Raw genomic sequence first — 27,943 nt, forward strand, 5'->3', positions numbered from 1 at the left:
AAACCCTAAACCCTAAACCCTAAAACCCTAAACCCTAAACCCTAAACCCCAAACCCTAAACCTCAAACCCTCTGCCCTCTGCCCTAAACCCCAAACCCTAAACCCCAAACCCTAAACCCCAAACCCTAAACCCCAAACCCTAAACCCTAAACCCTCTGCCCTAAGCCCTAAGCCCTAAACCCCAAAGCCAAGACCCTATATCCTAAACTTTCTCAGCTATCCTCCTATGTCTTTGTTGCTTCTTTCTCGCCACCATCACCTCCACTACCACCATTGTCTCCTCCACTAGCAAGATTGTGGCCATCAACACTGCCCAAGCCTTTAACAACGACTCATGCACCTCTTCCCTCCTTGACCGTTAATCCATGTTCAATATTCCTATTCCAAGTCTTCTCCATACCAGCTTCTTGATTTCTTCATTGCTTTTGAGATATTGTTTATTTATTCATTGAGATGATTTATTTTATTTTATTTTTTGTTCTTTTTGGAGTTTGGATGGAGAGGTGTGAGGAGGTAGCAAAGGGGTGGATCGTGAGATAGCTCTTGAATTTGATATCTTCTTATCTTCTTATTCTTGATCCATCTCAGATCTCCCTCAAGAAAGCCAAAGATACAGTTCTTTTACTATCTCTTTAAGCTTTTCTTTGGTTATAGAGAATTCTCCTTGCAGTAATAATTCAGATCTCTTGTCATGTTTGAGTTGGGCTGGAGAGGTACAAGAAGGTAGTGGCGATTTAGGATTCAAAATATTTTTCTTAGGGCAAAATATAGATTTAAAGTACGAAACCATGATTTACTCTTCTAGATGATTACTTGAGCTAATTGTATTGTTACCTTTTACTGTTTTCATTTCATGATGTTAAATCATCTTTTAGAAACTTATTAACATATACTAATAGTCACGATACTTCACGGCAATTAATTTATGTTCTCATCTGACCGATATTTCAAATTTAAATCCATTATTTATCTAAGATATTAGTTTTTATCAATTAATTCAAAATAAGCTACATCAACTATTCAAGGATCGGTACCTGTGCTTTCCAGAGTTCTCTTATTCATTCACTTTGGAAGTAAGCATTCTAATATAAAACTTTTTACACCGGTATAATAACCAAATAACCGATTATTCTCTTATACGGGCACTCCCTATAGACATGGATAAAAAAATATATATGACTAATCAAAGTCTTTAAACTTAAAAGCAGTGGCAGATGATATTGCGAATGGTCAATGGTAGATCTCAAGTCCTTGGATAGCCACCAATTGAGAATCACTTTCGAAGAGAGTCACCTTTGGACATGGGTGTGTGCAAGAGAATATTGTCTCCGATAATTGGGGATATTAGTGTGTCTGCAAGAGAATGCCGGCAAGAACTTTAACACCATATTATAACCGGAATACTATGCTTGGTTGCTGGTTCGGAAATTCTCTATTTTAGATTCAAAAAATTATTCTAAGCTATTGTTTGTATCATAAATATCTTTTTTTTTATTCTATATTAAGAAATATTACTCTACATTAGGAACACTATTCAAACTATTCCGCTGATAAGCTTGATTATAATTTTACCTTTGATTTCACTAAAATTGTTTCAAAAATCTTCTTTCCTACTACCCACATATTTCATTCTAATTTCTCCTACTACTCACCTATCTCATTATTTCACTTCTCTTTTAACATTCATTTATCTCATTCCATAGATCAAAGGTTTCGGTCAATTTTTTGATGTGATTTGAACCTAATCGAGTCACCTCAGGAGGAAGATTGGGTTCGCTATGCTGAATTGGTGGCGTTCGAACGTCGGGAAATTCTCATCGAAGAATAAAGATCTCGGGTTTTAGTATTCAAACAGCCACAGCCTAGCGTTCAAATGACACCACTGTCTACACTCGGGTTTTAGTGTTTGAACATCGTCCAAGCGCATCCGAAGTCTCAACTCGAGAGTGCAACCCATCCAACAACATTGGAATGGCGGGTTAACGTCGTTCGAATGTCTGACGTTGTGTTAAGGTTAATTTGAATTATTTTAAATTTTGGTTAACCTCTAAAATTATGGAAGGCAACCGTTTTGAAAGGAATCGAATATTATTGCCCTTTTTTCTATCTTCTTCTTCCTCTAGCCTCCTTACATACTCTCTCTCTCTCTCTCTCTATATTATAAGCCAACATTTAAATATCTTACTCTAATGAAGAGGTATAATTTAAAAGTACTAATCTAGAATGGCTACTTTACATTTTCTTTTAATCTCAAAGCAAATGGGGCCTAAATTTGTAATTAAATATTAAATTATCATTATTCTAAATTTGAAATATTATTCATCCAAACTTAAATCTTATTCCACACAAATCCATTTATTATTTCAGATTTTACTCTTAATTTAACTAAACTTATTTCACAGGTCATGTCAAATATTCTCTCCTCTTATCAAGCATATTTTTTATAAATATAAATATTATTACATCACTATTATAGTTTATAGTCTGATAATTAGATTAAGATGTATCAGAAGAAATAAATATTTTTTAGAAAAAGAAATAAGACTTTTTGTGGGAGGCATTCGAATGCTTGGGACCGCATTCGAATGCACTATGCGAACACTTACACGTATTCACAAAAACAAATAATGGAATTTATGCATTAGCCTCGGGCGTGTTCGAACGCCTCCCGACGTTCGCAAAGATAGAAAACGAAATTTACGTATTCAAACGGCCTCGAGCAAATTCGAACATGCCACAACAAAAATATTTTATTTTTAGGCTTTATTTTTATTATTTAAGTCCAAATAATAGCCTCTGAGCATTGTGGAATGTACCATAATTGGATTATGTTATAAATTCATCTTCTTTCTCCCTATTTTTCTCTCTTCTTCTTCTTTTCTTGCCCTAACTTCATATCATCTCTTAACCTACATTGGTTAGATCTTTCTCATCTGTCTGTCGCAGCCCTACTTCTTCTAGGAGCAATCTCTTTTTTCTCTTCGTCATATTTTCTTCTCTAATCGCACCCATGTCATCTCTCCTCTATCCCTTTCATCACTATCAAGAAATCCTTTCAATCCAAATACCTAATCCAACCCTCTCAACAGTCCGATCCGTAACATAGTCGAACATCATATTTACATATTCTAGATTACAGGTACATGTAAGTATGCACTGCATACCAAGTCACGTGTTAATCTTCACTCATTAAACTAGAATAAGAAACACATATAAGGGTATTTGTGTTAATTTACAAAAGACAAGCAATCCTAACTTTCTTTTAGTTCAACTTTAGATAATTATTACACGATTATTTTAGTTCTAACCAAACAACTAGATTAGAGATATAATTTTAAGAATGAAAAATAAAAATAACAAAACTAGATTTTTTTTTTTTCACCCTTAACCGGCTACCAAAATGGAGGCTTAGGAATCAACACACTGAAAAGTTGCTAGACAGCTAAAAATGCCAATATGGCTCCTAGGCTACGTGGATAGGAATTGAGATAGTACCATTAATGTTATGAGATGTCAAGGCACAAAAAGAAAGTCGAAACCTAGGACAACAAAATGGTAAGTGAAAAAATGAGAGGAAAACAATTAATAATATGCTAAGATTATAGTCAAAATCTTGCTGCCTGTGTCAGCAAAAGAAAACAAATTATCCAACAACGACAGATCATTTGCATATTTTTACCTCTTTCACTGCCAAGGGTTCGTACCAGTCAGGTCCAAATCCAGCAGCTTTTCTTGCTTCAGCATTAAAAGGGGGTTTCAGTGGTCCGCGAAAATATCTTTTAACAGTAGCATGAAAAGTTTGAATTACTATTTCATGCTGATCATCACCGGCTATCACCGAGCTTCTTAAAGATTCCTCCCCAGATTCAACTGACCTGTCTTCTGTCAGGCGATCCGAGATGATCTCCACAGTTGAGGAAATTTGAGGTTTAACAGAAGTAAGAACCAAATCTGCACATCCATATCTCCTAGATGTTCTGAGGCACAAGTAACTAAACCATCGGATACCAGCAGCACAGTGTGTTATTTCTTCAGGATATACAACAGTTTCCAACAGTTTTGCTGTTTTTTCATCCCCTCCATCACGGAAACGAGAAATAGTCGTCGGAAGGACGTCTAAACCTCTTGCCTTCATGAAAATGTGTTGGCCAACGAGTAAACATAAGATATTAGACAGTGTTAAAGTGCAAGTAATCTGTTCCATAAAAAGAAAAGCAGAAAAGGGAACGATCTCATTTTCTATATAAAGGGTGTTATGTTATTAGATGATCATTAGAAAGAATTTTATCATGTTACATTTAAAGTAGATATTGTCAACAAAGATCTCTTATTAATGTTTAAAAGTCTACCTATTGCATTAATAAGTTATATATTTATTTAGCTTTAAAAATATGCAAGCATGGGCATGTACGTTCTATTGATAAGCTTCGGAGTTTCGGTGAAAAAAGGAAAAAGGAATACCGCCAAAAGGCATCAGTTATGGATGTCAAACCAAGACACGCCTGAATGTCCACATGCAAAGAGAATGTAGAGTCTACAACTTTCGACATTCGATATGCAGCATATAGATAAGTACTGTCATCGGGGCCAAAAGGAGAAAATGTTAAGCATACTAAAGATTGTTTGCTTTCAAACCTATGTTCAAATGACGTTCATAAACTGCAGTTTTTGTATCTTCAATTGATGCTGTTGAAAACAAACGATTCCATCGATATCTTCTTCAAAAATCGAAACTCTCCCCTTTTTCTTATTCTTTCGGCATTTCTCCACCAGCCTTCCACATTTTTCATCCACTCTATTCTTTCAGATAAGAAGTTATAACCACAAAAGTATTCCCCAATTCTTCCTCTCATAGTTGAAATTTACTGAATGTGTAGTTTCTGTCAATTATTCCCCTCAACTAGTTGAAATTAACTGAATTTTTAGCTTCTGTCATAGAGATTACATAAACTCGAGAAGAAACATTCTTGCAATCCAAAAATATGTTTCCAAACAAATAAGAGAAAGGAGGGTTTGCGAACCTCATGGACGCAGTGCTCGACGGCAAGGCGTGCGAGCAGGTTGTTGGAGGTTTCGATGGCAGAGTCCCAGAGGCCATCATGAGCAGGGAAAGCGCCGTAAAAAGAACCGAGCTCCTCAAGACGGGCGACGAGCAGCGAGAAGTGGCGACCTTCGTCCTCGGCCACCTTCACGAAGTCGGTGAAGAACTCCCTTGGCATCGACTCCTGTCGCCCGAAGCGGGCGATGATGTCCTGCCCCAGGGACCAACCCATAGGGTACGGGTAAGACTGAGAGAGACTACATTAAAGAAAAGGGGGGGGGGAGGGTTGGACTCAGAGGGATAGGAAGCAAACCCAGGAGAGGTCGATAGCCCAGCTCTCGATGTGGACGAGACTGTGGAGAATGGCCTGCCGACTCTGAAGGCTTCCGCCCTTGCCAAGCTTGGGCATCTGTTGTGGAGGTAGCAGCTTCACCTACCAAACTCGAAAGCGCTAAGATTGATAATATTAATAACAATATGCAGCGAACCTCGAAGAACAGTAGAATGAATGAGTACATTGCAGAGCCTTGCAGGACGATCGGGGGGCAGATTATGATGGTAATGGTAGGGAAGCTTGATGGTACCATCCAGCCACCGGATCGCCACCTTCTCACCGAGGCGAGCCTTCTGTACCGGATCGGGGGTTTTCAGAACCTCCAACGCCGCCTCCACCAGCGTCTCGCCGTTATCCATTTTTTCTTCTTTTCCCCAACTCCAGTCCGCGCGTGTCGCTTTCTTGGGTCCGGCACAAAGTAAGTGTTAGTGGTGTAATTGGGTTGGATTCGATAGTTATCCCGAGGTTGTAATTTGTAAACGAGCTCGGCTCGATTGTTGGGTTTTTTCTATTCAACCAGCGAGCTCGATTAAGTTAGAAAAGTTTAGCTCGGGTCGGCTTAGCTTGGCATCTTGATGGAAGGGTTTGAGGCTGGGCATCGATGAGGCGATAGAAGAGGGAGAAAGTCAAATAATTCAGCCCTCATCGATGGCGAGAACTTGTTGGAAAGCAAAAAAATGGAGGTGGTGGCAAAGATTAGGGCTCTAGTTTGACAATCACAAAAGGGAGAGAGGAAGAGACGCTCCGATAAGGAAATCCATAGATAAGATTACGGAAGAAGGTAGAATCTTTTAGGGTTGAGAGAGCATTTGATATATATTGCTATAGTATTAAACCAAGCTCAAGCGAGCTCTAGCTGCTCAATTAAAGCTAGCACCGAACTCTAAACTACTCGAGCTTGACTCCATCATTAGAAGTTACTCATGATAACAAATCTAACACAAGATAGGAACCAGCAAAGGTTAGATATATTCTACACTATTAAATTGTCTCCTACAATTGAGAATAATGCCGACCATTACATGCTTCAACAGTACACTCTCTCGTCCATCCCAATGGCTATGTTGACGGATGACAAGAGGTAATTAAAAGTGGCATAACGATAGCGATGTTTTTTATGCTAGCATGGAACTACCTGACCCATAATAGTAGTAGTATCTCATATTCAGAGAAAACGACTAGTCAGACATCAAGGTCGCAGTTCTTTGTGATCTTATTCTAACCGAAACACAAAGATAAACAACTACAAGTTGGAATAAAACTGCTTCATGAATAAGTGCACACTCGTCAATAAAAATTATACATAATTCAGAAACTATCTCAAGAAAATACAGGATAACTGATCTATAAACTATGACCTTCAAAAAGCAGTCATTTAATCCTCCAACTCGATAATCTTCACCACTGACGCATCTCCAACTTTCTGGCAGACAACAACACGATCGTGCGACTTTATTAAGCCAGATGCTTTGCCATGATCAAGGGCAACCTTCAGAACCGACTCATTGGTTGCACTAGTAGACTCGGCCTACGTATTCCAACAAGAAAAGTTTAAATGATAACATTGGTCCAAGAAATATATGCGTCATTATACATGCTTAATTAGACAGTGAAAAATAAATAAAAAAGATGATTAATTACAATAGAAAGGTGTAGTAAAATCAACTTTGAAAAGGAAAAGCTCAAAAGAAATAATCGACCTAGATGCAGAATTACATGCCACACCTTGTTTGTCTATCTGATTTCTTTTCCTAACTATTGGACATAAACATCAAATTAGTTTGATGTGAGCTCACTCAGATATTGATGTCACCTTGATTAAGCACAAGTTCCACTCCACATCTTGTTCACATTCACATAACCGTGACTTGCAACATGACTTCCAACTACCAAACGTATTCAGCAATGCTCTGGACTAGTACAGATCTCAGCGAAAAGTCCATGTTGGCATAACTAACTGGTCCATTACAGTTATTTGGGACAACATCAAATTTCCGTAGATAACACATTCAGCTGAGTTAGATTTATCACACTCACCCACTAGGTTTACCAAGTGGACAAACATAGTATGAATGAGCAAGAAACAAACCATTTATGGATCATGCAAATATGCTAGACCTAGGGAAACTGAAAATAGCCATACACAAATTAGGATTCCCAAGGCAAGTACGGATTTTTTTTTTTTTTGAGGGAATGAGGAAAGAACAAGTTAAGTATGCACTACAATTTAATGATCAATCTACAATTATCAACATAATAGAATCTTTATGCCCTATCTGGTTTTTGGGTAAGAATGGATAAAGGATGCTTATCCCCACTATTACACCAAAGATTTGCATTCCACAGGGGATTAAATTCCATCATCCCGTAATCTTTAGAAGTTAAAACATGCGGGGTGTTAGATCACTCCGGTGCTTGTACCCCTCACTGTCTGAGGATATCTGAATTTCTATCTTTTGCTAACATGCATGCTGAATGAGTCGGCACTTACGAGTTACTTTTATGCATATGAAGAGAACAGAAGTACAACTTACAGGATGTCGAGGATCAGCAAGCATGGGAAAGAGACCTCTAACTATGAGGGATTGTCTTGCCTGCACATATAATAAGTAATCATCAGCATTCATTCAACTGGATCCAAGGAACAGAAAGAGAAAGAATTAAGAGGATAACTACAAGCCTACAAACCCTCCAATGGCACGTATACCATCAAAAGACACAACAAGATCTTCCAAATTGAAGTAGGAAGAAAATATCATCTTGCTATATTTTATAAGCATGGAACACAATCTAGAGACCCTGCAGAAATGATTGCAACTGTAGGTTCATATATAATATAGGATAATCTTTCTCTAGGATTTAACCTGGCAAGAAGATCAGGTATTATATTATGTTCTATCTTGTTCGAAATCAAAGACCTAACACGGTCATATCCACTGTAATCTTTTTGGATGGAAAGATGAGAACTCAGTCCAGTTTGGACAGTTATATAGTCAGTTGACAACCTAATTGCATAATGTAGAAATCTACATAATGCATAAGCAGAAAGAAAAATATGTCATGCACTTACTTCAAATGCTCCAGTGAAGCTCCACCGGAGCTGATCTGTCTTGAGCCGAGGGATGACCACAGATAATACTGGCATAGTAGGCCTATACTTAGCAATTAATCTGCATCACATGAAATGTATTAAAAGACATCTTGTGGAATTAAATGAACAGTGTGACAACAATATCAATTTGTGAACTAATGGAGGACTGCAGCTTGCATTTGGTCATAAACTCATAATAGTACCTGGCAGCCCTTCCAGATGAAGTAAAGACAATAATGACAGAAGCCTTAACTTTAATAGCAGCACGTACCTAGGAAAAAACTAAAAGTTAACTTACAAGAGCTTTAAGAAATGAAGTCACCTACCACTGTACGTAAGCTTAAAAAGCATTGAAATCAGATATTTATCCAAAAGGTAGCAAATGAAAAGAATGATTAAAGAGAAAAAGAGTATACAGCAGATGAAGCAATAGACTCCAAATGGGACATTGGCTCCCCAACATATTTCACCGTCCTTTTGAAATATATATCCTGGTTGAAAACCTTCTCTGCCTGCAAAGTTAGATCTTGATTAATGAATTACACAACAATAGGCAAAGCAATCAAAAGGATGAACACGTCACCCAGAGAGAAAACATACTATTTGGTACTCAAGATATTAAAGTATTAGAAACTGCTAGAATGGAATAAGAAACAGTTTGTTCTTCCGAAAGGCACAAAATACATGATATTGTCCGACTTTATTAGGTAATGATGTCAATTTGATGAGATCTTATAATATCATTTTTCTATATAGAATAATCAGACATTAAAAGATCAAATCCGGCAGTTTGACATGCAAGGTGCGAAGTTAGACAAAGAAAAGATGCCAGATTATAACACATTCCAGACCTCTGCAGTGTTATCATAACTAAAAAAGTAAAAAATCAAGTTATGAAAAATCTTATTCAAAACATATATTAGTACATGACAAGTTGACAACTAGTCAAAGGTTCAAGTATAAAGTAAATTCGTTCCTTCATCAGCTCATTACAGATAACAAAGCCCCATCCAACTTCTGTAGATCTGAAGGAAACTTCTTCATGATGTAGACATACAAATATACAATACTATCTCATCCAACAACATATAACTTTTCACATCTTTATCCAAAACCTCAAAATAGAGATAGAAACATATATAACAATGTTGTACAATTGGTACAAGGCTCACCTCTGCACAGATTTTACCCACAATTGAAATAGTTTCAACAGGATATAATCCACGAAGAGTCTCAGCACCTAGTAGAATTGCATCACTACCTGGATTGAAATGATATATGAAAGTAAGTTAGAGCTCCATTTACTTAATGAACTCCAATGTTCCACACAGTAATAGATAAGTCAACATAAATCTAGATGAGCCCTGACAGAAAACCAAATAGAGTAATTCATGTCTAACTGAATATACCATCAAGTACTGCATTAGCAACATCTGTTGCCTCTGCACGAGTAGGTCTGAGGTTGTCAGTCATACTGTCCACAACACGAGTAACCACTGCGGGTTTTCCAGCCATATTACATTTATAGAGAGCAGCCTTTTGAAATAAAAACACCTGCAAGAAGAATATGAATATCATTACAATGCTAATAAGATCTAAAGAATAACACAGAGTAGAAGTAGATAACACGGGTAAGGCATTCAACATTTTCCAAAAAACTGATGAATTTTATTTAGTTCTTTCAAGTTTTACCCAAGGTTTCACTCATGCTTCTTATCTTCCATTTATCCATTTCTTATGCTCATTTCTATATGTCTACTAAATCATCCATCTGAAACATTTATCCAGTAAACGAATTTTTATCATCGCTCAGTTAATGTAAAAGGTCTCTTAAGTAAATGCAACAAAAATTAATGGACTTTGTTGTTCTGATAGCTAGGGCTGTCAAAACAATCGAGCCAGCTTGAGCTCAACTCGCTAAGATCCTAACAAACTCGGCTTGAAAGTGAGCCAATGCAAGCTTGATCTATAGACTAGGCTAGAAATTAATTTTGAACCAAGCTTGATCATGAACTGACTCGATCAATCTCAGCTTGATAAGACTCAAGAATAATAATATAATATTTAATATTATATAACATATATTGATAACTTATATGAACCTTTAGATCAAGATCTAAAGGCTCATAATATTAATATTAGTTCTTATACCTTCACAATTGAATCAGCCCTCATTTCAAGCTTGATCAAACTCAATTTATGCTTGAAATTGCTTATTTATCGGCTCATTTAGGCTCAAGCTTAAAATTGGCTTAAGTTGAAATTATTTTAACTCAAGCTTAATTCTATAATTAGGCTCGAAATTAATTTCAATTTAAGCTTGACCAAAGCTCAGCTCGATTAATTGCTGAAATTTACATTATTACACTCTAACCATTCAAAAACATACAAAACACCTGTCCAAGATTTCAAAAGGAAATCCCCCATTTGTGAACAAGATGAAAAAAACTCACAAGCAGATCCTTATGCCCCAAAAATATAGGTTCACCAAAAGACATAATAATAATGCAGTGAAAAAGGTTTTGTTTATAAAGAGCAAAAAAGTAAATGACTCCGGTATTACATTGCTGAACTTCTAAAAGAACATACATTACCATGCTCCACTAAAATGCAACATTGATGAAAAAGCATTTTTATGAAATGCAACAAAGTGTGATACTTGTGCACATTGAGATCACACCCAGAATAACAAATCAGCCTATAGAAATAAGAAATCATTCAGTTGCAACATTCAAGTAGCTTTTAACATGTTACATGCTCATACATCTTTCCCTGCTATCACACATAGGCATGAGTCACCATCTATTATCTATATGGACAAGCTCAAAGATGTTAAAATACATATTGAAATGATTATTTTTTCTAGCTTGCTTATCACAAAATAGCCTGGCTACTTTTCACCTTCAAGGAAAGCCCAATGTTTTTATGAATGAGACAAAAATGCTTTAACGTGGCAAGATGAAATAGCAATATATTCTGTTAAATAGTTATAGCCATGAATCTAAAAATCTCAACCTTCTCAGGAGGGAGATCAATACCCAGATTCCCTCGTGAAAGAATAATCCCATCTGCTTCTTGCAGAATCTCATCGAAATGGGTCAAGCCCTGCAAAAGGGGTGCAGAGTATGCATGAGTTTAGACGTCAGTCAGTTAGACAAGTAAACTATCTCAATGAGCTATAAATGACTCTGCAAATTACTTCTATGTTTTCAATCTTTGCAAATATTTGTGTTTGCTTGAGATCACCCAAATTTGAGAGGAATTCCCGAGCCTGTGTTGTACAGACAAAACCATTTTTATTGGTTAGTACCAGCACCATATACAAATTTAGGTGGAAATAGCATGTACCACACAATTAAAAAAAAGAAAAAAAGCAAAGTAATATAGAGCTATCTCACTTACATGTCGAACATCTTGTGCATGTCTCGTATATGACAGTGAAAGAAAGTCAATCTTATTGCGGACACCCCACTTACTGATAGCCTAAAACAATTGATAGCATGCCACATTGATCAGAAAGTCTAGTAGTTTGAAGTTTGAACAGGCTTCAGGTAATCTACATGAGAAAGAAAAACATGCAACAAAATGTAGATTTGTACAAATTCACATGCTTTGAAATCATATGAAATACAGTATTCTAATTATATAACAATTGGATCCATGTACAATGACCTAAACTTATATATTAATTGGATCCATGTACAATGACCTAAACTTATATATCGATTGTATTCAAACAATCTAACAAGTTTGGCCAAAGTGAGACAACAATAGCAGCTGGCAAAAAGCGAGATACAAACCAATAATGAACCAATGAACACTAGTTATGAGCAATACTCAGAAGTTTAAATATCTTGGAGCTCTAATCATGAAGTAACATAATCTAGCAGCACTAGATTTCATAATATTGTCGTGAATCAAGAAGACCATTTAGAAGTAAATTTTGATAAGTATTGCTGGACCCTGTCGAACATTCCTTGGAGTTAGATCTGGCTCCATGGCAGATAAGAATAATGTGTAACCTAACTACTGAAGAATTACTACTCTAAAATGTAGTCCATGTGCCTGTATATGCAATCACATATGCATTTCAGCCCCCCTTGGCCTCACCTCATAAAACCAACAGCCATGACTTACTCGAGATCCATATTATCATGGATGTCATGTTCAGACTTCAGAGACGACCTTATGAGTTCAGAAGAGAACATAAATTTACAAAAGAGAGCATCTCTTACATCTTTATCGACATCAGAAAGTGTTGGCAAATCAATGTGGACTTGAGAAATGTGCAGCGTAAATAGAGATCCAGCCAGAGTAGCTGTGTTCTTAATCACACAAATAACATTGTCCCCTTTCAATTCAGAAACCTGCAAAGTACAGCTCCAGTATTCACATTAAAGAGAAAACAAACATGAATAAATACTATGCTGTTAAAGCACAATTAGAAACTTCTTTAAATTCAGGCAACTAAATGGCATGCCAATATCTCCCACTCTCATACGTTGTGAGCAAATCATAACCATTTTTTTCTTCCTTTCGGAGAGAAGAAAGAACATACCAAAGTCGATAATTTTGCAGTCTAGCAGCCAAGCTAGTTAATATTAAGTTGGCTAACACTTCAATGCTACACTATGAAACTCTGACCAGTAAGTCCACCAATAACATACCTCCAACCAAACAGAAGTAGTTTCACTCCCAGTGAACAAGTATTGCCCAATAAATATCGTGTCTCCTGGCTTCACTGCCTGCAAAGAATAAGAAAATTATTAAAATTACATGACCAGATATAACCAGAAAAAAAAAATGCTAGATTTCTTTTATATCACAATTCTAATGCTCCTTAATAGCTGATGCCCCTGCTTGAACTTGTTCACACTAGTTAAATTTAAGCCCCTAAATAATGCATTTACTGAAAATATTAGTACAAGTCTACTTCCTGATTGTTGGTTTCTTATCTGTGCTTAGAAAGGATTTCAAGTTTCAGGAAACAGCAACATGAACGCCATGACATTGATGACAATATAAGGTGGAGAAGATTAACACACACATATAAAACAATAGACATCTATTGTATTTTGTAAATATGTGCACTGCCATTCATTCACAATCTAGTGGCTAGGAGTTTGCTGGACAGATAGTTAATATTGGAGACAACATTACAGGAGTCCTAAAATTAAATAGGATGATATGGTTATTGTGAGGTGTACAAAGGACATGAACATGTAGGAAGTGGAAGCATAAAAATGGGGAGAGGATACAAGTTACCAACTTACCAAGTAGCTATTTAAGAAATTGATTACATTGAAACAAAGTAAAACTGATATGAGACTTTGACACATCATAAAGGCTTGGGACTGAATATTTTCTTGCCTTTGATAGTCCAGTAAAATTTATAGGCAGCAGCTTAGATGATGCTTCCCGTTCCTGATCAGGCGTCAAAACAACGAATGCACCTGCCTCCAGTGAAATTGCACTTTCACTTTTGTTCACAACCTGCAACTCTGGACCCACAGTATCTAACATGACCTGGAACAAGGAGGCAATAAAGAGAATTTATTTTCAGCAATTTAATTTAAATATCCCGCATCAAAAGAGAGTCAAGATCAATGTTTCCAATAGTAACATGTTATTAAAGCATGGCAAATAAGAAATAGAGTTTTGCTACAGCTCAAAGTGGGGCAAAAAGATTGAAACACAACGCATCCAACCACTTGTATTGGTTACAAGCACAGTGAAAAAAAAACTACATATTTTCCACCTTTAGTATGTCAAGAGGGGGATGAAGAGCTTACAGCGCACAGCTTTTTAGTGCTCTTGATGGCAAGCTTCAGATTTTCCAGAGTCTCCTGATGATAATCGATGTCCCCCCACGAGAAGTCAAAGCGTGCCACTGACAAAGGAAAGTTTCCAAACCAAAAGGGGAAAAAATCATTTGAAAACAACCTCATGAAACATAATAAAGTTAGAGGAAAGGAGTAAGGAGTTGTTTTGGAACGCATACCGGACATTCCTGCCTTGAGGCAGGCAGAGATAACCTGGACCGAGCGTGACTTAGGACCAAGAGTCCCGACGATCTTGGTCATTGCGGGGAAGAAGTTCTGTGATCATCAAACCAGCTTTATTAATGGAAAAAATCAAATCCAGGCTTCTGGTAAAGAAAATACTCTCAAACTAACAAGATTATTGAGCATGGAGAATATATAGAACAATACGGGCTTAGAAGGCTCGAGGATGGAGGCCATCCTGATAGGCTCTTCAAGCAGCAGGTGCGTCGAATGCATCTTTTCCTTCGCTTATCGACTGCTGCGATGATCAGAGATGGAGATGGAGACGAGGAAGAAATATAGAAACCCTCTCAGACAAGGTGGAGGGAAGGCAGGCAGCACAAGTTAAAATAAAACTATCAGGTCTACCAGAAGGCGTCCAGTATAAATGGAACGCTGGCTGCGTGCTGTTCTCTGTTTTCTTCGTTCCGTTCTCTTTTGTATGTTCTCGTCTTTATCACCGATTGTCGTCGTACAAATAAAACAAGTTGATTCGTTCTAGTTTCTCTCCCGCATGATAAAATAGTGCACATCTTTCATCATCGTTGATCAAAAGAATAATCGATTCATCGATTATTATTTTATATTTAACCCGTAGAGACTTTTTTTAACAAATAATTTTATAGTGGTGGTCTAAAGTTGAAACTGGTGGACGGAGTAGGAAACCACGGGCCGTTGGCGCGCTCGCTGAGAAGACGAAAACCAAAAAACCTGGAAAGAAGTGTCTTTTTGCGTGGTCCTCACTCCACCAATCTGGTCATGCCAATAGAAAATTAGATCCGTGGGCGCGGGCGCGGGCGCAAAGGACTGCTCTTCTGTTCCAAAGCGTTGATGATCTTCTAGAAGAAGAACCAAATAAAGGTCCCACCACGCATATGCCATTCCCCCAATTCTCTAGTACTAGATGCCGGTTCTTCTTTTACACTCTGATGCCTTGGTCCTTCCCCCAGGCCACGAAAATCCCACAAGCTGCCTGAGGCGTCACCCAAAAGGGTACAGAGAGCTGGGGGGAATTGAGAAAAGCAACCCCGGACCCAATTTAAAAAATTGTTTAATCCTATCAAAATGGGTAGCTTAGTCGCTGCCCAATTATATTCTATATAGAAGTGGTTAAAATTACAATAGAAAAAAAAAAAAAAAGTAACAAGGAGGAGCATTCATGGATCCTTATGTGCCACGGAATAGGTTCTGCACCGCTGATAATGGTTATGACTTCAATTGAGTCTCCTTCAGTGATAACTTCCTTCGGTTAGAACTTGGAAAGAGATGACAAAAGAAATGTTATGTTTAAGACCCAGTGCTTCGATTTCCAGAGGGGAGGAGGTACTAACTATTGCTCTAACAAAGATGAGTAACCATTTGCTATGACTTCAATCCTAGCAAAGTTGTTGGCCTGGTCAAAAGACTCATCAAAGTTAATCTTAGCCATATTCTCTAGAGGCAAGGTCTATCAGACCTTCATGACTTTTCTCTTGGCCGACCTGGTTTCCATGCCATGATCGTATTCTTTTTTGGCCATCTGGATGCCCGTTGTATCTGAGCTTAGTTTAAGGCCATCAGAACGGTAACGATTTTCTAGCCTTCCATGTCATGCAAATACTTGTAACAATGATTGCTTTAAACTTATCGACATTGCTCTCAATATGGGACCAGTCATATTCAAACTAGTGGACATCCAATTTAAAAGATACGGCAAGGCTCTGAGTAATTACCTCCTAGACCGCAAGGGTGCAGTGACATTCATAAAAATGTCCAATTCTCTTATCCTATAAGCCACACATTGGGCAAACTTCATTCGATCCAATGTATAGGATTTTTGAGGAACACTTGAGTAAGGATAATTCCTCAAATCACTTTTCAAATGAACACCTTGGCCCTAGGGTTAACTCTAAGCTTTCACAAATAATCCAAGCATTGGTGTCTGACAAAACCATAGGCTAATTTAGCCAAAGCCTTGCCTTTGAGGTTTGTCATCCATATCTAATCATTCTCCTTATCCATATTACCCAAGCCCAGAATGTGGTTGCTTATCAAAGACTCAGACCATCTGGTCAATTAGAGCAGTATCTTAGATTCTGTTTAGTCTTAGAGATCGACGAAACGCATATTATCGAGCAATATGTTGGTTTGGATAAAAATAAATTTATGACCAAGAGAAATATGATAGCACCAATAATCATTAAGAATATTAACATGAGGCACCCCAACCAATGTCTAAAGTCTAGCTTAAGGTGCTTTGCCGCAGTCCACAGCGCTGCACACGAGGAATACTTCTCAGGAGTCAGGACCCCTTTAGCCAAGAGTTCATATTTACCATATTTCTATATCATAACATCCATCCAGAAAGCAGTTTTCTTATTTAAAAAAACTGAAAGTAATTTCAGCCACATAGATGTACCATTTAATTTGGATGCCATTTAGTTGTATGGCTTCAGTTGGCCAGGTAGATGTGCCAAGTTTTAATTTTGGATAATTGGATCAATCTTATTCTTAACAAGCCAAAAGCGAACCTAGACCAAAATCGGTTAACCATTTGATTAGAGTCCGTCCGATACGTTTTTAGGCGTGATAGTCTAATGCCTCGTTTACTAGAAAAAATCAAAAAAGATATTCATGAAATTAAGAGGGCTAATGATTTCAAATCATATTGGGGTTAGATGCGCAGGGCCAAAGCCGTCGCACGTGACTCGCATTGTAGATATCAGTCGGATAGAAAGGGTCGAACTCGCAGCGCATCCAAGTCCCAGGGACGCTTGCGCGAGAGGAAAAAGGCGGAGGAGGCGTGAATGATGGGCGAAGTGACGCCGGTGGAGCGAAGTAAGGATGGAGGAGAGGGAAGGAGGCCTCCGTTGACGGTGACTTTTCCGGACGCGCTCCGCCGGGAGAAGTTCGATGTCCCACCAATAAAACTGGAGGTTGAAGAATCCGCCGACGATATGAGCCCTCGCAATATGTGGCAGGTTTACACTACCTCTCACTCATCTTTGCTCAAGAACAGATCCCATGGGTAGACTAGTTTAAGATCATAACCCCCTTTTGTGGTGCTTTCCACACACCCTCATCATGATTATTAATTTTTCACGAGATAACCATGATAATTTTGGGAGAATTCCCAACGGAAACCATCATTAGAGCCCCTGCCATGGTTCCCGTTCTCATTATTCAGTGCGAGTTTCGTTTGGAAACAAGACAAAATAGATGAAAGGCACTTGGTATTGCACTAAGGAAACACGTCTTCCCTTTCAATCTTGACTCACATTATGCTAAATACAATGGACTACTTAAGGTGGATACTATTGTCTATAATGCTTGCGATTATGTGAGTTTTTATTTACAATTGATGAGTTATAGAGTTGTCTGTTTAGGATTTACTTATGTAAGTTTTTCCATTTTCTTAATCACTGGTATCCAATCTTGTTTTTTAATGGTACTGTTATGCAATAAGAGTCCTAGGTACTTTATCAGCAACTTCTCACTCTTACAGTTCAGCATCCCAGCAAATTTACTCCCAGCCTCCTCATCAATTCCCAAATAAATTATAGAGCTTATATTGAAATTTATTTTAAGCTCGAAATCCTTTCAAAGCAATGTAGCAGAAACTTCAATGTTACACCTAATAACTCCTTGTCACTAGCTTTGATAAGGATCAATATATTATCCCCATATTGTAAGTTCACAACCCCACCATTTATGATCGCACTGCTTAAACCAATTAGAATTCCTTGCTACTTGGTTTCTCTGAAATCCTGTTCATCTGCAGCCAAATCAAGCAAGAAAGGGGCCAAGGGGCCCCTTGTCTCAAACCTTTTTGGCATTTAAAATAATTCCCAAACTGCCATTGAAATTAACAATTACTGGTCAAATGTGATGTATTACTAGTTTCTTTCTCCCGTCAATATGCTGCAAGATTTCTACTATTTGTTTTCCATGCTTCTGTGTAATGTTGTTCTTCCTGCTAATTTTCAAGACTTATCTAGGAAAGATATTGATATCTTAGAAAATTGATGTCTATTCTACAATATCATGTGTTGATGTAGGGTAAATTTTCTAATTTTTTTTTACTTTCATACTTTTGACTTTTAAGTTAATGTCGTTATTCTTGTTAATTCTCACAACTTGTCTATCTTCAAATCAGTCTGATCAACAAAACACAGGATTTCTTCTATGCTACCAATGTTGAATGCACCCAGTTGATCCACTTGTTGCCAAAACCCCTCCTTTGCAACACTTCCTCAATGTAATCCCACTGAACATTGTTAGACGATATTCCTTCTTTTTTTTTGGCATGAAAAAAGGACCTTGTGTCCGGTATGTATTTGTTCCTAATAAACGCACTTTGAACTCTGCATTAATCTATTAAGTCTTTTGGTTAAGTCCTTAGTGAAAATCTTGAAGCTACAATTTAGAAATAATTGGTTTGTATTCCCCAACATTTTCTGCACCAATCATTTTAGGAATTAGATAGATCATTGCATAATATATGCAGTGGATACTCAAAGCCCTGTTATAGCAACCATAGAAAATAGCCATATTTTTATCTTTAATGAAATCCCGGAAAGACTAATAGAATCTCATGTTAAAGCCATTTGGACCTAGGGCCTTGTCAACCACCATCTGAAATATGACTCTTTCACTTTCTTTTTACTGAACAAATTTACTACATCCTCACCATCTAGATTAGTATAGTTAGTCCGAGCATTATTACTCATCTTGATCTACATTGCAGATTATGGTTTCAAGTTCCGGCTGATCCCAAGTGGGATCGGCCAGGTATCAACGATCCCAATCTATGGCCTATTGGCTGATCCCACCCAATACGGGCTCTCCTTCTCTTTCTATTTTTTTTTTCCATTTCTTCTCTCTCTGGTGCCTTATCTCTCTCATTTCTTTCTACTCTCTCTAGCTTCTCCCTCTTTTTCTCTCCTCCGATCTCTTGTTCCCTCTTTTTCTTTGTCTGTCTTTCTCACTCTTCTATTCTCTGTTATTGCAGCAGGGAAAAATATGTTGCAGTAATAGAGTGAGATAGAGAGACAAAAGAGAGGGAAAGAAAAGGGAGAGAGAAAAAAATAGAGAAAGAGGGAAAGAGAAGGAAGATCCAATTCGGTGTTCATCAAAGCTTTGAGTAAGTTATTAGGCTTTATATGTATGTAATTATTAATATTTTTTTATTTTTCTAAATTTTTAAAAATTTATCTGCAATTTTAAATTATATTTAAAATTTTATGTAATTAAAAAATAGTTTGATTTGATACAGGTGGCTTATACAACCGATACGTATTATTTTTTCGAATGGCTAATCTCGATCTCGATACTAAGTTTTGGAATATTGGTGCTCTGTGTAAAGTCACATGGTTTTATATAAGCACCTAATAAATTTCATTACTAGCAAACTCATACTTAAATCCTGCTCTTCCTTTTCCTCCCATTTGCAATCTTATGAAAATAAGCTGTACTTGAATCCCTTTCTTTCTACCATTGGACTCTAGACTTTTGTCTCCAGCAAATTTTCTCTTCTTTATAAAGCTTGTCCAGCAAGAGATAAGCCTCACTCCTCAGTATCACTTCTTCATCGGTAAGCCTTCCAAGTTTCATGATGTTATCGTAACAATCAATAGTCTCCATTCTCCAATAACCTTATCTTTTAATCAAGATCAGATTTTTTAATATTTTTATTCCAGCCTATGATCTTCCTCCTGAGATTTTTCATTTTTGAAGTCAAATTTCTAGCTGTAGAATTACAATCACTGTTTTCACTCCACCACTTCTGCACCAATTCTTTAAACCCTTCCTTTTGTAACCAGTAATTTTTAAATCTGAACATAGGTTTGGGAACCTGTTTTTTATCACCATCATTAATAAGTAACAGCACATGATCCGAGCCATATCTAAGGAGAGTTTTGGTAGTAGCTAAGGGAAAAATTTCCTCCCAATCAGTGGATGCAAAGATTCTATCAAGCAAAGCCATCACTGGATCCTCCCTTGTGTTACACCTGGTATATTTCCTTCCAACCATTCTTAGCTTCATCAACTCTAAAGCATTCAGCACTTAATTGAATCTTCTTCTCTTTATAGTGCTACTCATTCTGCATCCCTGATCTCAGACAGTTCCTCCCAAATTTCTCTTTATCATCCCAATCAATAGGGGGCCATAAACTAAAATAATCATCCAACCCAGGCAGTTGGAACTATCCTTAAATATAACTATGACAGCATTCTTATCAATCCTGCAATCGAGCTGATTTAGAGCATTATCATTGCACCCCCACAAGAACACCACCAGCAGACCCCTGAGCAGGTAACATGACCTAACCATTTATGCAGACCTCCTTTCCCCCCAAAAAAACTGAATTAAGCATATTATTTCTTTCGTCTTCCCGTTTGGTCTCCTGGATACATGTAAAATCTACATGCTCTTGTATATTAATATCTCTCAAATGCCTCCTCTTCTTAGCCTTTACCAGACCTCTCATATTCCAAAAGAGGCCCTCCATGAGTGACCATTTTAGCCCGCTTGTTTTTCTCTCTCCTCTCAACAAACTTCAAATAAGACAGAGCTCTTTCTTTCTCTAAGTGCATTAGAATACAAATATTTTCATTCTTTTCATGTCCAATATCTCCCAAGTCAACCCCATGTATCTCAACAATATGCATTAATTCTAGACTGACTTATTAGGGAAAGTAAGGTAGCTAAGGAAATTTGGTCTCGGACCTGAAGAGGATGGCTTTTTTTTGGGGGGTATTTCCAAAGCTTTTACAGTCAGTTGTCAATTTCCATGGTCTCCCTCATTCCCTCCATCCTCCACATCATCTTGTCTTTTCAAAATTTACTCTTTTTTTTCCAGTGTCATCACCTTCTCCCATAAGCTAGGTTCAAAGTTCAAACCAAATAGTTCTCCCCCACCAAACCTTTTCTATCGCACATATATCAGTCCTTTCAGAAATCTCCTCCTTTTTCCCATCAGCCTTTGTAGCTTGTCAAGATTCCTATCTAATCTCCTTCCCTTTTTCAGCAAACCCCTGCTTCACAGCAAAGCACTGGACCTGCGGTCCTGTGTTGCACTGAAAAAAGGACAAATGAGAAGATGTTCTCCTTTGTTCCACCAGCTTTTGGAGTTTGGTTGTGAGAACAAGCTTCCAGAGGGGATTTATCAAAGGACTTCTAGTGTTCCCCCTTCTGCTCTCAGATCTCTCCTTACCTATTTGTAAGCCTTACATTCCTCCACATTGATCTCAGGGCCTTTCTCTACCTCCACTTTAATCTCATAAACTAAACCACTTGCAGAAACCTTCACCATTTGAGGTATACCGCGAGCATCATGCACTATCACCCAATGTCTAACAATTTTGAGGTTCGCTTGGACCAGAGTTCCATTATCAATCACAAGGTGGAGACAAACTAAGCAAAATCTTCCAATTACCAGCTTTGTAAAGGAAATCTTGATAGCCTAATCTAGACAATGTCCTTCCCTACCGCATCCATTCCTTTTTCCATTGATCAAAAGAAAGAGACGCAGGTCCAAAATTATTCTTACCTTTCCTCTTGGTCTCCTCCATTTTTTGTTCATTTGGGAACTTCACCAGAAAAACTTTAGCCCTAATGCTCCTTGCTTTCAATCGGACTTCCATTTCCACAAATTTCTCATCACCATTTCCAATCCCTTGCCAAGATCTATCCTCTGGATATGCTAGCCACCATGCATCTCCCTAGCTGGACCTCATTCACCTGAGCTGCCTCTAACATTATGAGTAGGAGGCTATTAGAAGCATCTCTTTGCATTTCCCATCTCTCCTCCCCTTCATGGACACAAAAAAGACCAGTGTCCAAGCTTCCTGCACCAAAAACAGATGACGAAATTATGACACTTTGTCAACCAATGGCCTCTTCCCCACGATGAAAGCACAGATGTGACTCTAGATATTACGATTTTTTCCTCCGGTGATTCAATTTGTTGGGGGAAAGGGTTTGAATCCAGTTTTCCCAAAAGAACATCTCAAAATGACAACCTTCAAGGAAAATCCTAAGTTGCCCTTCTTTACACTCCCTTTCTCCTCTGCATTCAACGCAGAGGCATTGGAATTCGTCATCATGTTAGATGAGATATTACTCAAATCTGCCACTCGATCTCCTTCAGAGCGCGACGAATTCGAACCATACAAATTCAAACCATCCCCTAATTTAGGGATTAGATCCCTATCTCTTTGTCTCCTCCTATCCAATCTGAAAGAAGAAAAAGGAGATAGAGATGGAAAACTCTTAGACTCTAGTCTAAATCCAGAATCGGAGGTTGAGAAAGAGATCTAGGGACAATTAGGGTTACCAGAGCTAGATGACTCCATCTCTCATGCTCAAAATTATAGATATTACAATTTAGTTTGAACTGCATCTGACTTTTTTTTAGTGTTGACCAGTTTCTCTCAGTCCACAAAAAGTGAATTGTATGTTGAAGGCATTGAAATAAAATACTTGGGAATTTTCTTGAAACTAGGTCTTGTTAATGGTCTTATCAAATAGGAATTTTAAAGACAGTGATAAGAGATGAAATTTTCAAAGAAATATTATTGGCAGTGAGTTAGGATAAAAACAAGGCCTTTGTGTCAGATGGCTTTAACCATGCCTTGTTGAGATCTAGTTAGGGCTGTCAAAATAAACGATCAACTCGGGGTCGGCTGAAGCTCGAGTTCGGTTCAGCTCAGTTAGAGATGAACCGAGCCTGAGCTGTCGAAATTGGTTCGAAATTAATATCGAGCCGAGCCTGAGCTAGAGCTGGCTCGCTCAGGCTCAGCTCGATAGGCTCGGTATAAAATGGGTGAGAAAACCCTAATTCCCAGATCCCACATCTCACATCTCACATCTCACACCCCTGCCTTCTCCTTCGGTGCTCCTCCTCCTCTTTTGCCAAGCCGCCTTGGTACCGCCTCGTCCTTCTTTGCCAAGCCGCCGCCGCAGTGCCGCCTCGTCCTCCTTCGCCAATCCGCTGTTGTGGTGTTGCCTCGTCCTCCTTTGCCAAGCCGCTGCTGCGATGCCACCTCCTCCTTTGGCAACGGCATGCCGCCGCGATGCAACCTCGTCAAGTTGTCGTAGTGCCGACAAATCTCTAGCGGATCAAGGTGGATCAGCACCTCCGCCACGCTCTCCGGCAAGTCCCCCAGTGCTGTCTCGCGGGCTTGGTCTTCTTATTCTTCTTCTTCTTATGGCTCAGCTTGGGCTCGATCTAGCTCAGTTTTGCTCGATCTGGCTCGGTCCAGTTCAACCTGGCTCAGCTTGAATGAGGCTTGATGATAGACTTATTTTAAACTCGAGCTCAGTTCGAATTGAGCTGAGCGGAGCCTAAGCCGGAGCCGGCTCACTCAGAATCAGCTCGTTGACACCCCTAGATCTAGTATGATATCATCTAAGGCTTAAGGGCCAAGGCTAATATTTTGTCATCAAAATCTAGTAAAATACCTAGTCGAGAACCTCGTGTTCAAGGTTTTTTACTTTAAACTAAGATTTATTTAGTTTTGGTGTGATAAATGTCAATGCTAATATGTTATAATGAAGTCCAAGATAAGTTGCAGTTGTGTAGTTGAAATGGAGAAGCTTGAATTCCATCTCTTTAATTTGTGACATGAATAAGAGAGAATATTAGAATTTATCAGCACTTTATTAAGCTTGTTATATGCCTCGAGTCCTTCATGATAAAATTCTTTTGGAGAATTAAGGGGATAGTAAGCATGTGAATGACAATTCGAATATATTAATATTCATTTTTGTGGATTTTTTTTTCTCTAAATTCGGTTTGAATTATGTTTTTTTTAGATTTAATTGACAAAACGATATTTTTAAAATAGCATAATAATTTTGATTGCAACTAGGGGATAGCAATCAGGTTACGTTAAGCAGGTTCAGGTTGGGTCAATTTCACCATAACACAAAAATGACTCGATTATTAAACGGATTATATTTGATAGACACAAACTCAACTCATTTATTAAATGGGTTACATGACACGACGTTTACAATTCATTTAATAAACGGGTCATGTTAACACAACACGGCCTATGTAACTCGTTAAATAAACAGGTTGTATTCACGAAATAACATAATGATATTTATTTATTTACCGTTTTACCCTATATAAAAATTAATTACCCTATATAAATAATCTATTATACAATATTATCTTTTCAACTCAAAATTTATACAAGATAAAATGTATCAAGCCATTAACCATACATTCAATACTAACACAAATTCATAGGGGTATAATCGAGCCTAGCTTTGATCAAAGCTTGAATCAAAATTAATTTCGAGACTATATTTGTGAAAGCTTGAATTGAAATTAAAGTCAATTTTGAGCTCAAGCTCGATCCTAAATGAGCCAATCAATAAGCAATATCAAGCCTAGATCAATTCAAGCCAAATTTCGAGCATAATCAAAACTTGAATTAAATTAAGCTTAATTTAGGCTTGAATTAAGCTTAAAATAAGGGCTAATTTATAAAATATAAACTAATATAATCAAAATTTAGAACTAAACTCTATAAGATTAGAGTCATAATAATTCACTTAAGTAAATCTTATAATATAATATAATTATAGTATAGTATAGAAAAAATTACTCAATTATATATATAGCCTTACCGAGCCTCGAGCTTGCTTGATTATTTTGACAGCCCTACAAATCCGTACAACTGTAACAACAACATCCAACTGCTAGATAGGGCACAATATTAATCATTAACAACAAAATTGGCATTCCAACAGTGCAAAGCTGAAAGAACAAAAAAAAAAAAGATCATTGGATCATCATTGAAGGCCTTCTTGTTGATCCTTGAATTCAACTGGTTGATTCATCTAGGCCTGCAGCTCTTCCTTATGATAAAAAGAGCAAACTTGTTATGATTCAATAAATGGAAAGAAAGAAAAAAAAAATTAAGAGTTTTGATGAGTGTGGTGTATTTGATCTCCCTTCAAGCTTCTCAACAATCATGTTCTAGTTCTGAGGGCCATATTGGGAAACAAGCTTCCTGAGCTTGGTATCCTCCCTTGGCCTCCAATGGCCTCTTGCAGACTCGCACAAACCTTTCTCTCATTAGATTCCCCTTTATGATCCAATGGAAGAAGACCCATGTCACCAGTCCCTGGTGGTAGCGATGGAGTTGGCCTTGGAGGAAGACATGAGAAATCCATTTCCATCGTAGATATCTGCAGCTTCAGGCCTGTCCCATTTTCCTCTCAATCTAAGATTAATGGCAAGTAAAGAAAAAAGCATAGTCTTCTAAAAGTTACCCAGAAACAAAAATAAAATAAACTTCATAAGAACACTCTTAGTGAAGATCTAGCTCAACCATTCGCATCAAAAACATCCCTTGAGATCTTCATCTTCTTACTCGCCCCTTTATACAAATCCTCAAGGATACAAATCAGCGGTTTGTCTGTGTGTGTCTGTCTTTGTGCAATTTGTTCTCTTATTGTCTTACATGAGAAGGATTAATGATATTGGGTTTACATGTAGTAGTTCAAGAAAAGGAACTGCATGTGTAGTTTGGGTCACCCTCTCTCTCTCTCTTTCTCCTTTTCTCTTCTCTCTTCTCTCTCTTCTATCTTTGAAGTAGTGTAGCAGATGACAGACAGAGGTGTAGGAGGCACTGCAACAAGTAGACAGAGTAGGAGACAGAGACCCTTAGGGCACACGAAGGCGGGCAAATTTTTTCCCCCTTTCGATGAGGCGGCTAGAGGGAAGAGTGGAGAGGGGTGAGTGAGTAAGTGAGGATATATATATTGGGTTGGCGGGTTAGCGGAGTTGACTAGACCTGTATACTTAAACGGGTCAAATAGGTTAGTAGTATAAACCTGAATACAACCCGATTATTAAAATGAGTATGGGGGTTGACCTGTTTATGATCCGAACTCGATTTGGACTAAACCACAACACGGTCGGTTATCATGTCGGATTATCGGATTGGGTCAAAGTTGCCACCCCTAATGGCAACTATGATGTAATAATAATTATGATATTTTAAAGAATATAGTAATAATTATAATACTTTAAAAGTTTTCAGTATTAATTATGTAAAAATATTAAAGCGAGAAGCATGAGTAGATCCAAACCCTAGGCATGTGAGTAAAGAAGATTTGAGAGTATTAATTATTTTATTAGTCATGTACTGTAGCCATTTAAGAGCTTCCAGATCTAATAATAATATTCCTAGAGCCGGATTTCTATGTGAAGCTTGCTAACTGGTTTGCTCATGATTTATATAAGTAGAGGTAGTGAGAAGTTAAATGTCCTATCTATAAGGTAAAAGAGAGACTTGAAGGGGAGTTACGCCATATGATGTCTATACGACAGCTTACAAAAGAGATTTTCATTGCTTCATTTGCTTCATCTTATTTGGTGTACTCGGTTCGAAATTTGAATTTGTTTAAATCTCGTTATAAGGAAATTCAATAAACATGAATTGTTGTTGTTTAAAATGACACGTGTTTACTTATGTGCAATTTTTCAGGAGTTTTTTTTTTCCCCCTCTCTTTGTAAATTAACGTTTTGCAAGTGTTGAGAAGTCACTGGTTCCTCTATAACCATGTGAAAAGTGGTCTCTTTAGTTTTTTTTTTCCTTATCTGTTTCATAATAAATTAATAACCATGTCCTAAAGGGTGGGTGGACAGGTGCCGGTGTGCCCTCCAGATTTGGATCAACAATTTTGGGGCAAAATTGTATTTCAAATACTTACACACAGCAAATTCATGTGGTTTTAGATCAAAGGTCGCCTGGTGAAGCAAACTTCCAACTGCTGAAGAATGCAGTTGCTTTTGTGACTCTGGGATTTATTATAAGCAAATGACTGATGCATATAGGCCTTAAATAGTTGTGCTTTTGCATGACATACCGTCCATCCATCCACAGGATTTAACAGAATTCGAATTTGTGGATAAGTTTTTACATGATTATTAGTACAGTGAACTTGATATGCATGATTTGGCTAATTAAATTTCATGCCTATTTGTTCTTCAGGTGTATGCTCTTGGAGGCTTCATGGTTCTGAGGTGGATTTGGGCTAGATGGAAGGAGAGGAAAGATAAGGGAAGTTCTCCTGAAGATTCATCTGCGTAAAATGAAAATGGCACCGTTTGGTGCATTTCAGACGATCATTTCTGATGCGAGACATAAACATTTGAATGCTCGTCACACGTATTGTCATCTATTGCAAGCTAAATGTTCATGACGTTGGTAAAAATTATATTTTCGATGTCAAAATGCATGGTCATCTTTGTATTATGCATTTAAGCTCGTGAAGATTGAAACCACTCAACTACCGTGGCATATATGCAAGTTACTTTTCTTTACGATAAAATTTTACTATAAGTTGTATTTATTTGGAAATTAACTGGAGGAGGAAAAATGATTGAGCTAAAAGAGAAAAATCGAGCTTCTGAATTCCTTATGTA

At 37.6% G+C, this 27,943-nt stretch overlaps 3 protein-coding genes across 5 annotated transcripts; 1 reads left to right on the plus strand and 2 right to left on the minus strand.

Annotated features, from left to right (window-relative positions):
* Positions 1-3,416: 3,416 nt before the first annotated feature.
* LOC140771990 (uncharacterized) lies at positions 3,417-6,084 on the minus strand. 2 transcript variants are annotated; one of them, XM_073113853.1, is made up of 4 exons: positions 5,530-5,665; positions 5,355-5,450; positions 5,022-5,252; positions 3,417-4,129 (listed from the first exon to the last, which is right to left on the minus strand). In XM_073113853.1, the coding sequence occupies exons 1-4, from the start codon at positions 5,626-5,628 to the stop codon at positions 3,662-3,664; spliced, it is 894 nt and encodes a 297-aa protein (XP_072969954.1). In that variant the 5' UTR covers positions 5,629-5,665; the 3' UTR covers positions 3,417-3,661. The 2 variants fall into 2 exon arrangements, with proteins under 2 accessions (XP_072969954.1, XP_072969953.1); XM_073113852.1 differs by having other exon boundaries at positions 3,424-4,129; positions 5,355-5,474; positions 5,558-6,084.
* Positions 6,085-6,511: 427 nt separating this feature from the next.
* Positions 6,512-15,058, minus strand: LOC140772668 (pyruvate kinase 1, cytosolic). 2 transcript variants are annotated; one of them, XM_073114844.1, is made up of 17 exons: positions 14,880-15,058; positions 14,679-14,769; positions 14,468-14,564; positions 14,259-14,356; positions 13,837-13,992; positions 13,134-13,211; positions 12,702-12,833; positions 11,869-11,949; positions 11,666-11,737; positions 11,482-11,571; positions 9,876-10,020; positions 9,639-9,727; positions 8,883-8,978; positions 8,670-8,737; positions 8,446-8,545; positions 7,910-7,969; positions 6,512-6,903 (listed from the first exon to the last, which is right to left on the minus strand). In XM_073114844.1, exons 2-17 carry the CDS (start codon positions 14,745-14,747, stop codon positions 6,751-6,753), a joined length of 1,584 nt encoding a protein of 527 aa, XP_072970945.1. In that variant the 5' UTR covers positions 14,748-14,769; positions 14,880-15,058; the 3' UTR covers positions 6,512-6,750. The 2 variants fall into 2 exon arrangements, with proteins under 2 accessions (XP_072970945.1, XP_072970944.1); XM_073114843.1 differs by having other exon boundaries at positions 14,679-15,056.
* A 2,157-nt stretch (positions 15,059-17,215) lies between these two features.
* On the plus strand, positions 17,216-27,839 carry LOC140771821 (uncharacterized). The gene is made up of 2 exons (XM_073113573.1): positions 17,216-17,470; positions 27,510-27,839. The coding sequence occupies exons 1-2, from the start codon at positions 17,297-17,299 to the stop codon at positions 27,606-27,608; spliced, it is 273 nt and encodes a 90-aa protein (XP_072969674.1). The 5' UTR covers positions 17,216-17,296; the 3' UTR covers positions 27,609-27,839.
* Positions 27,840-27,943: the final 104 nt, after the last annotated feature.

This window comes from Typha angustifolia, chromosome 12 (assembly GCF_048772165.1).
Source record: "Typha angustifolia cultivar Huaian chromosome 12, ASM4877216v1, whole genome shotgun sequence".
NCBI lineage: Eukaryota > Viridiplantae > Streptophyta > Magnoliopsida > Poales > Typhaceae > Typha > Typha angustifolia.

Bases quoted from the DNA above. Each gene is read 5' to 3' on its own strand.
- LOC140771821 (XM_073113573.1), top strand. From the start codon at position 17,297: ATGATGGGCGAAGTGACGCCGGTGGAGCGAAGTAAGGATGGAGGAGAG. The intron at 17,471-27,509 runs GTTTACACTACC...TTTGTTCTTCAG, and splicing joins GCCCTCGCAATATGTGGCAG to GTGTATGCTCTTGGAGGCTT.
- LOC140771990 (XM_073113852.1), bottom strand. From the start codon at position 5,734: ATGGATAACGGCGAGACGCTGGTGGAGGCGGCGTTGGAGGTTCTGAAA. The intron at 5,253-5,354 runs GTTTGCTTCCTA...TCCCTGGGGCAG, and splicing joins GGGCTATCGACCTCTCCTGG to GACATCATCGCCCGCTTCGG. The intron at 4,130-5,021 runs GTTCGCAAACCC...ATTTTCATGAAG, and splicing joins TCGAGCACTGCGTCCATGAG to GCAAGAGGTTTAGACGTCCT.
- LOC140772668 (XM_073114844.1), bottom strand. From the start codon at position 14,747: ATGCATTCGACGCACCTGCTGCTTGAAGAGCCTATCAGGATGGCCTCC. The intron at 7,970-8,445 runs GTAAGTGCATGA...TTATATGTGCAG, and splicing joins GCTTCACTGGAGCATTTGAA to GCAAGACAATCCCTCATAGT. The intron at 6,904-7,909 runs GTAAGTTGTACT...TGGAATACGTAG, and splicing joins TTGCTGATCCTCGACATCCT to GCCGAGTCTACTAGTGCAAC.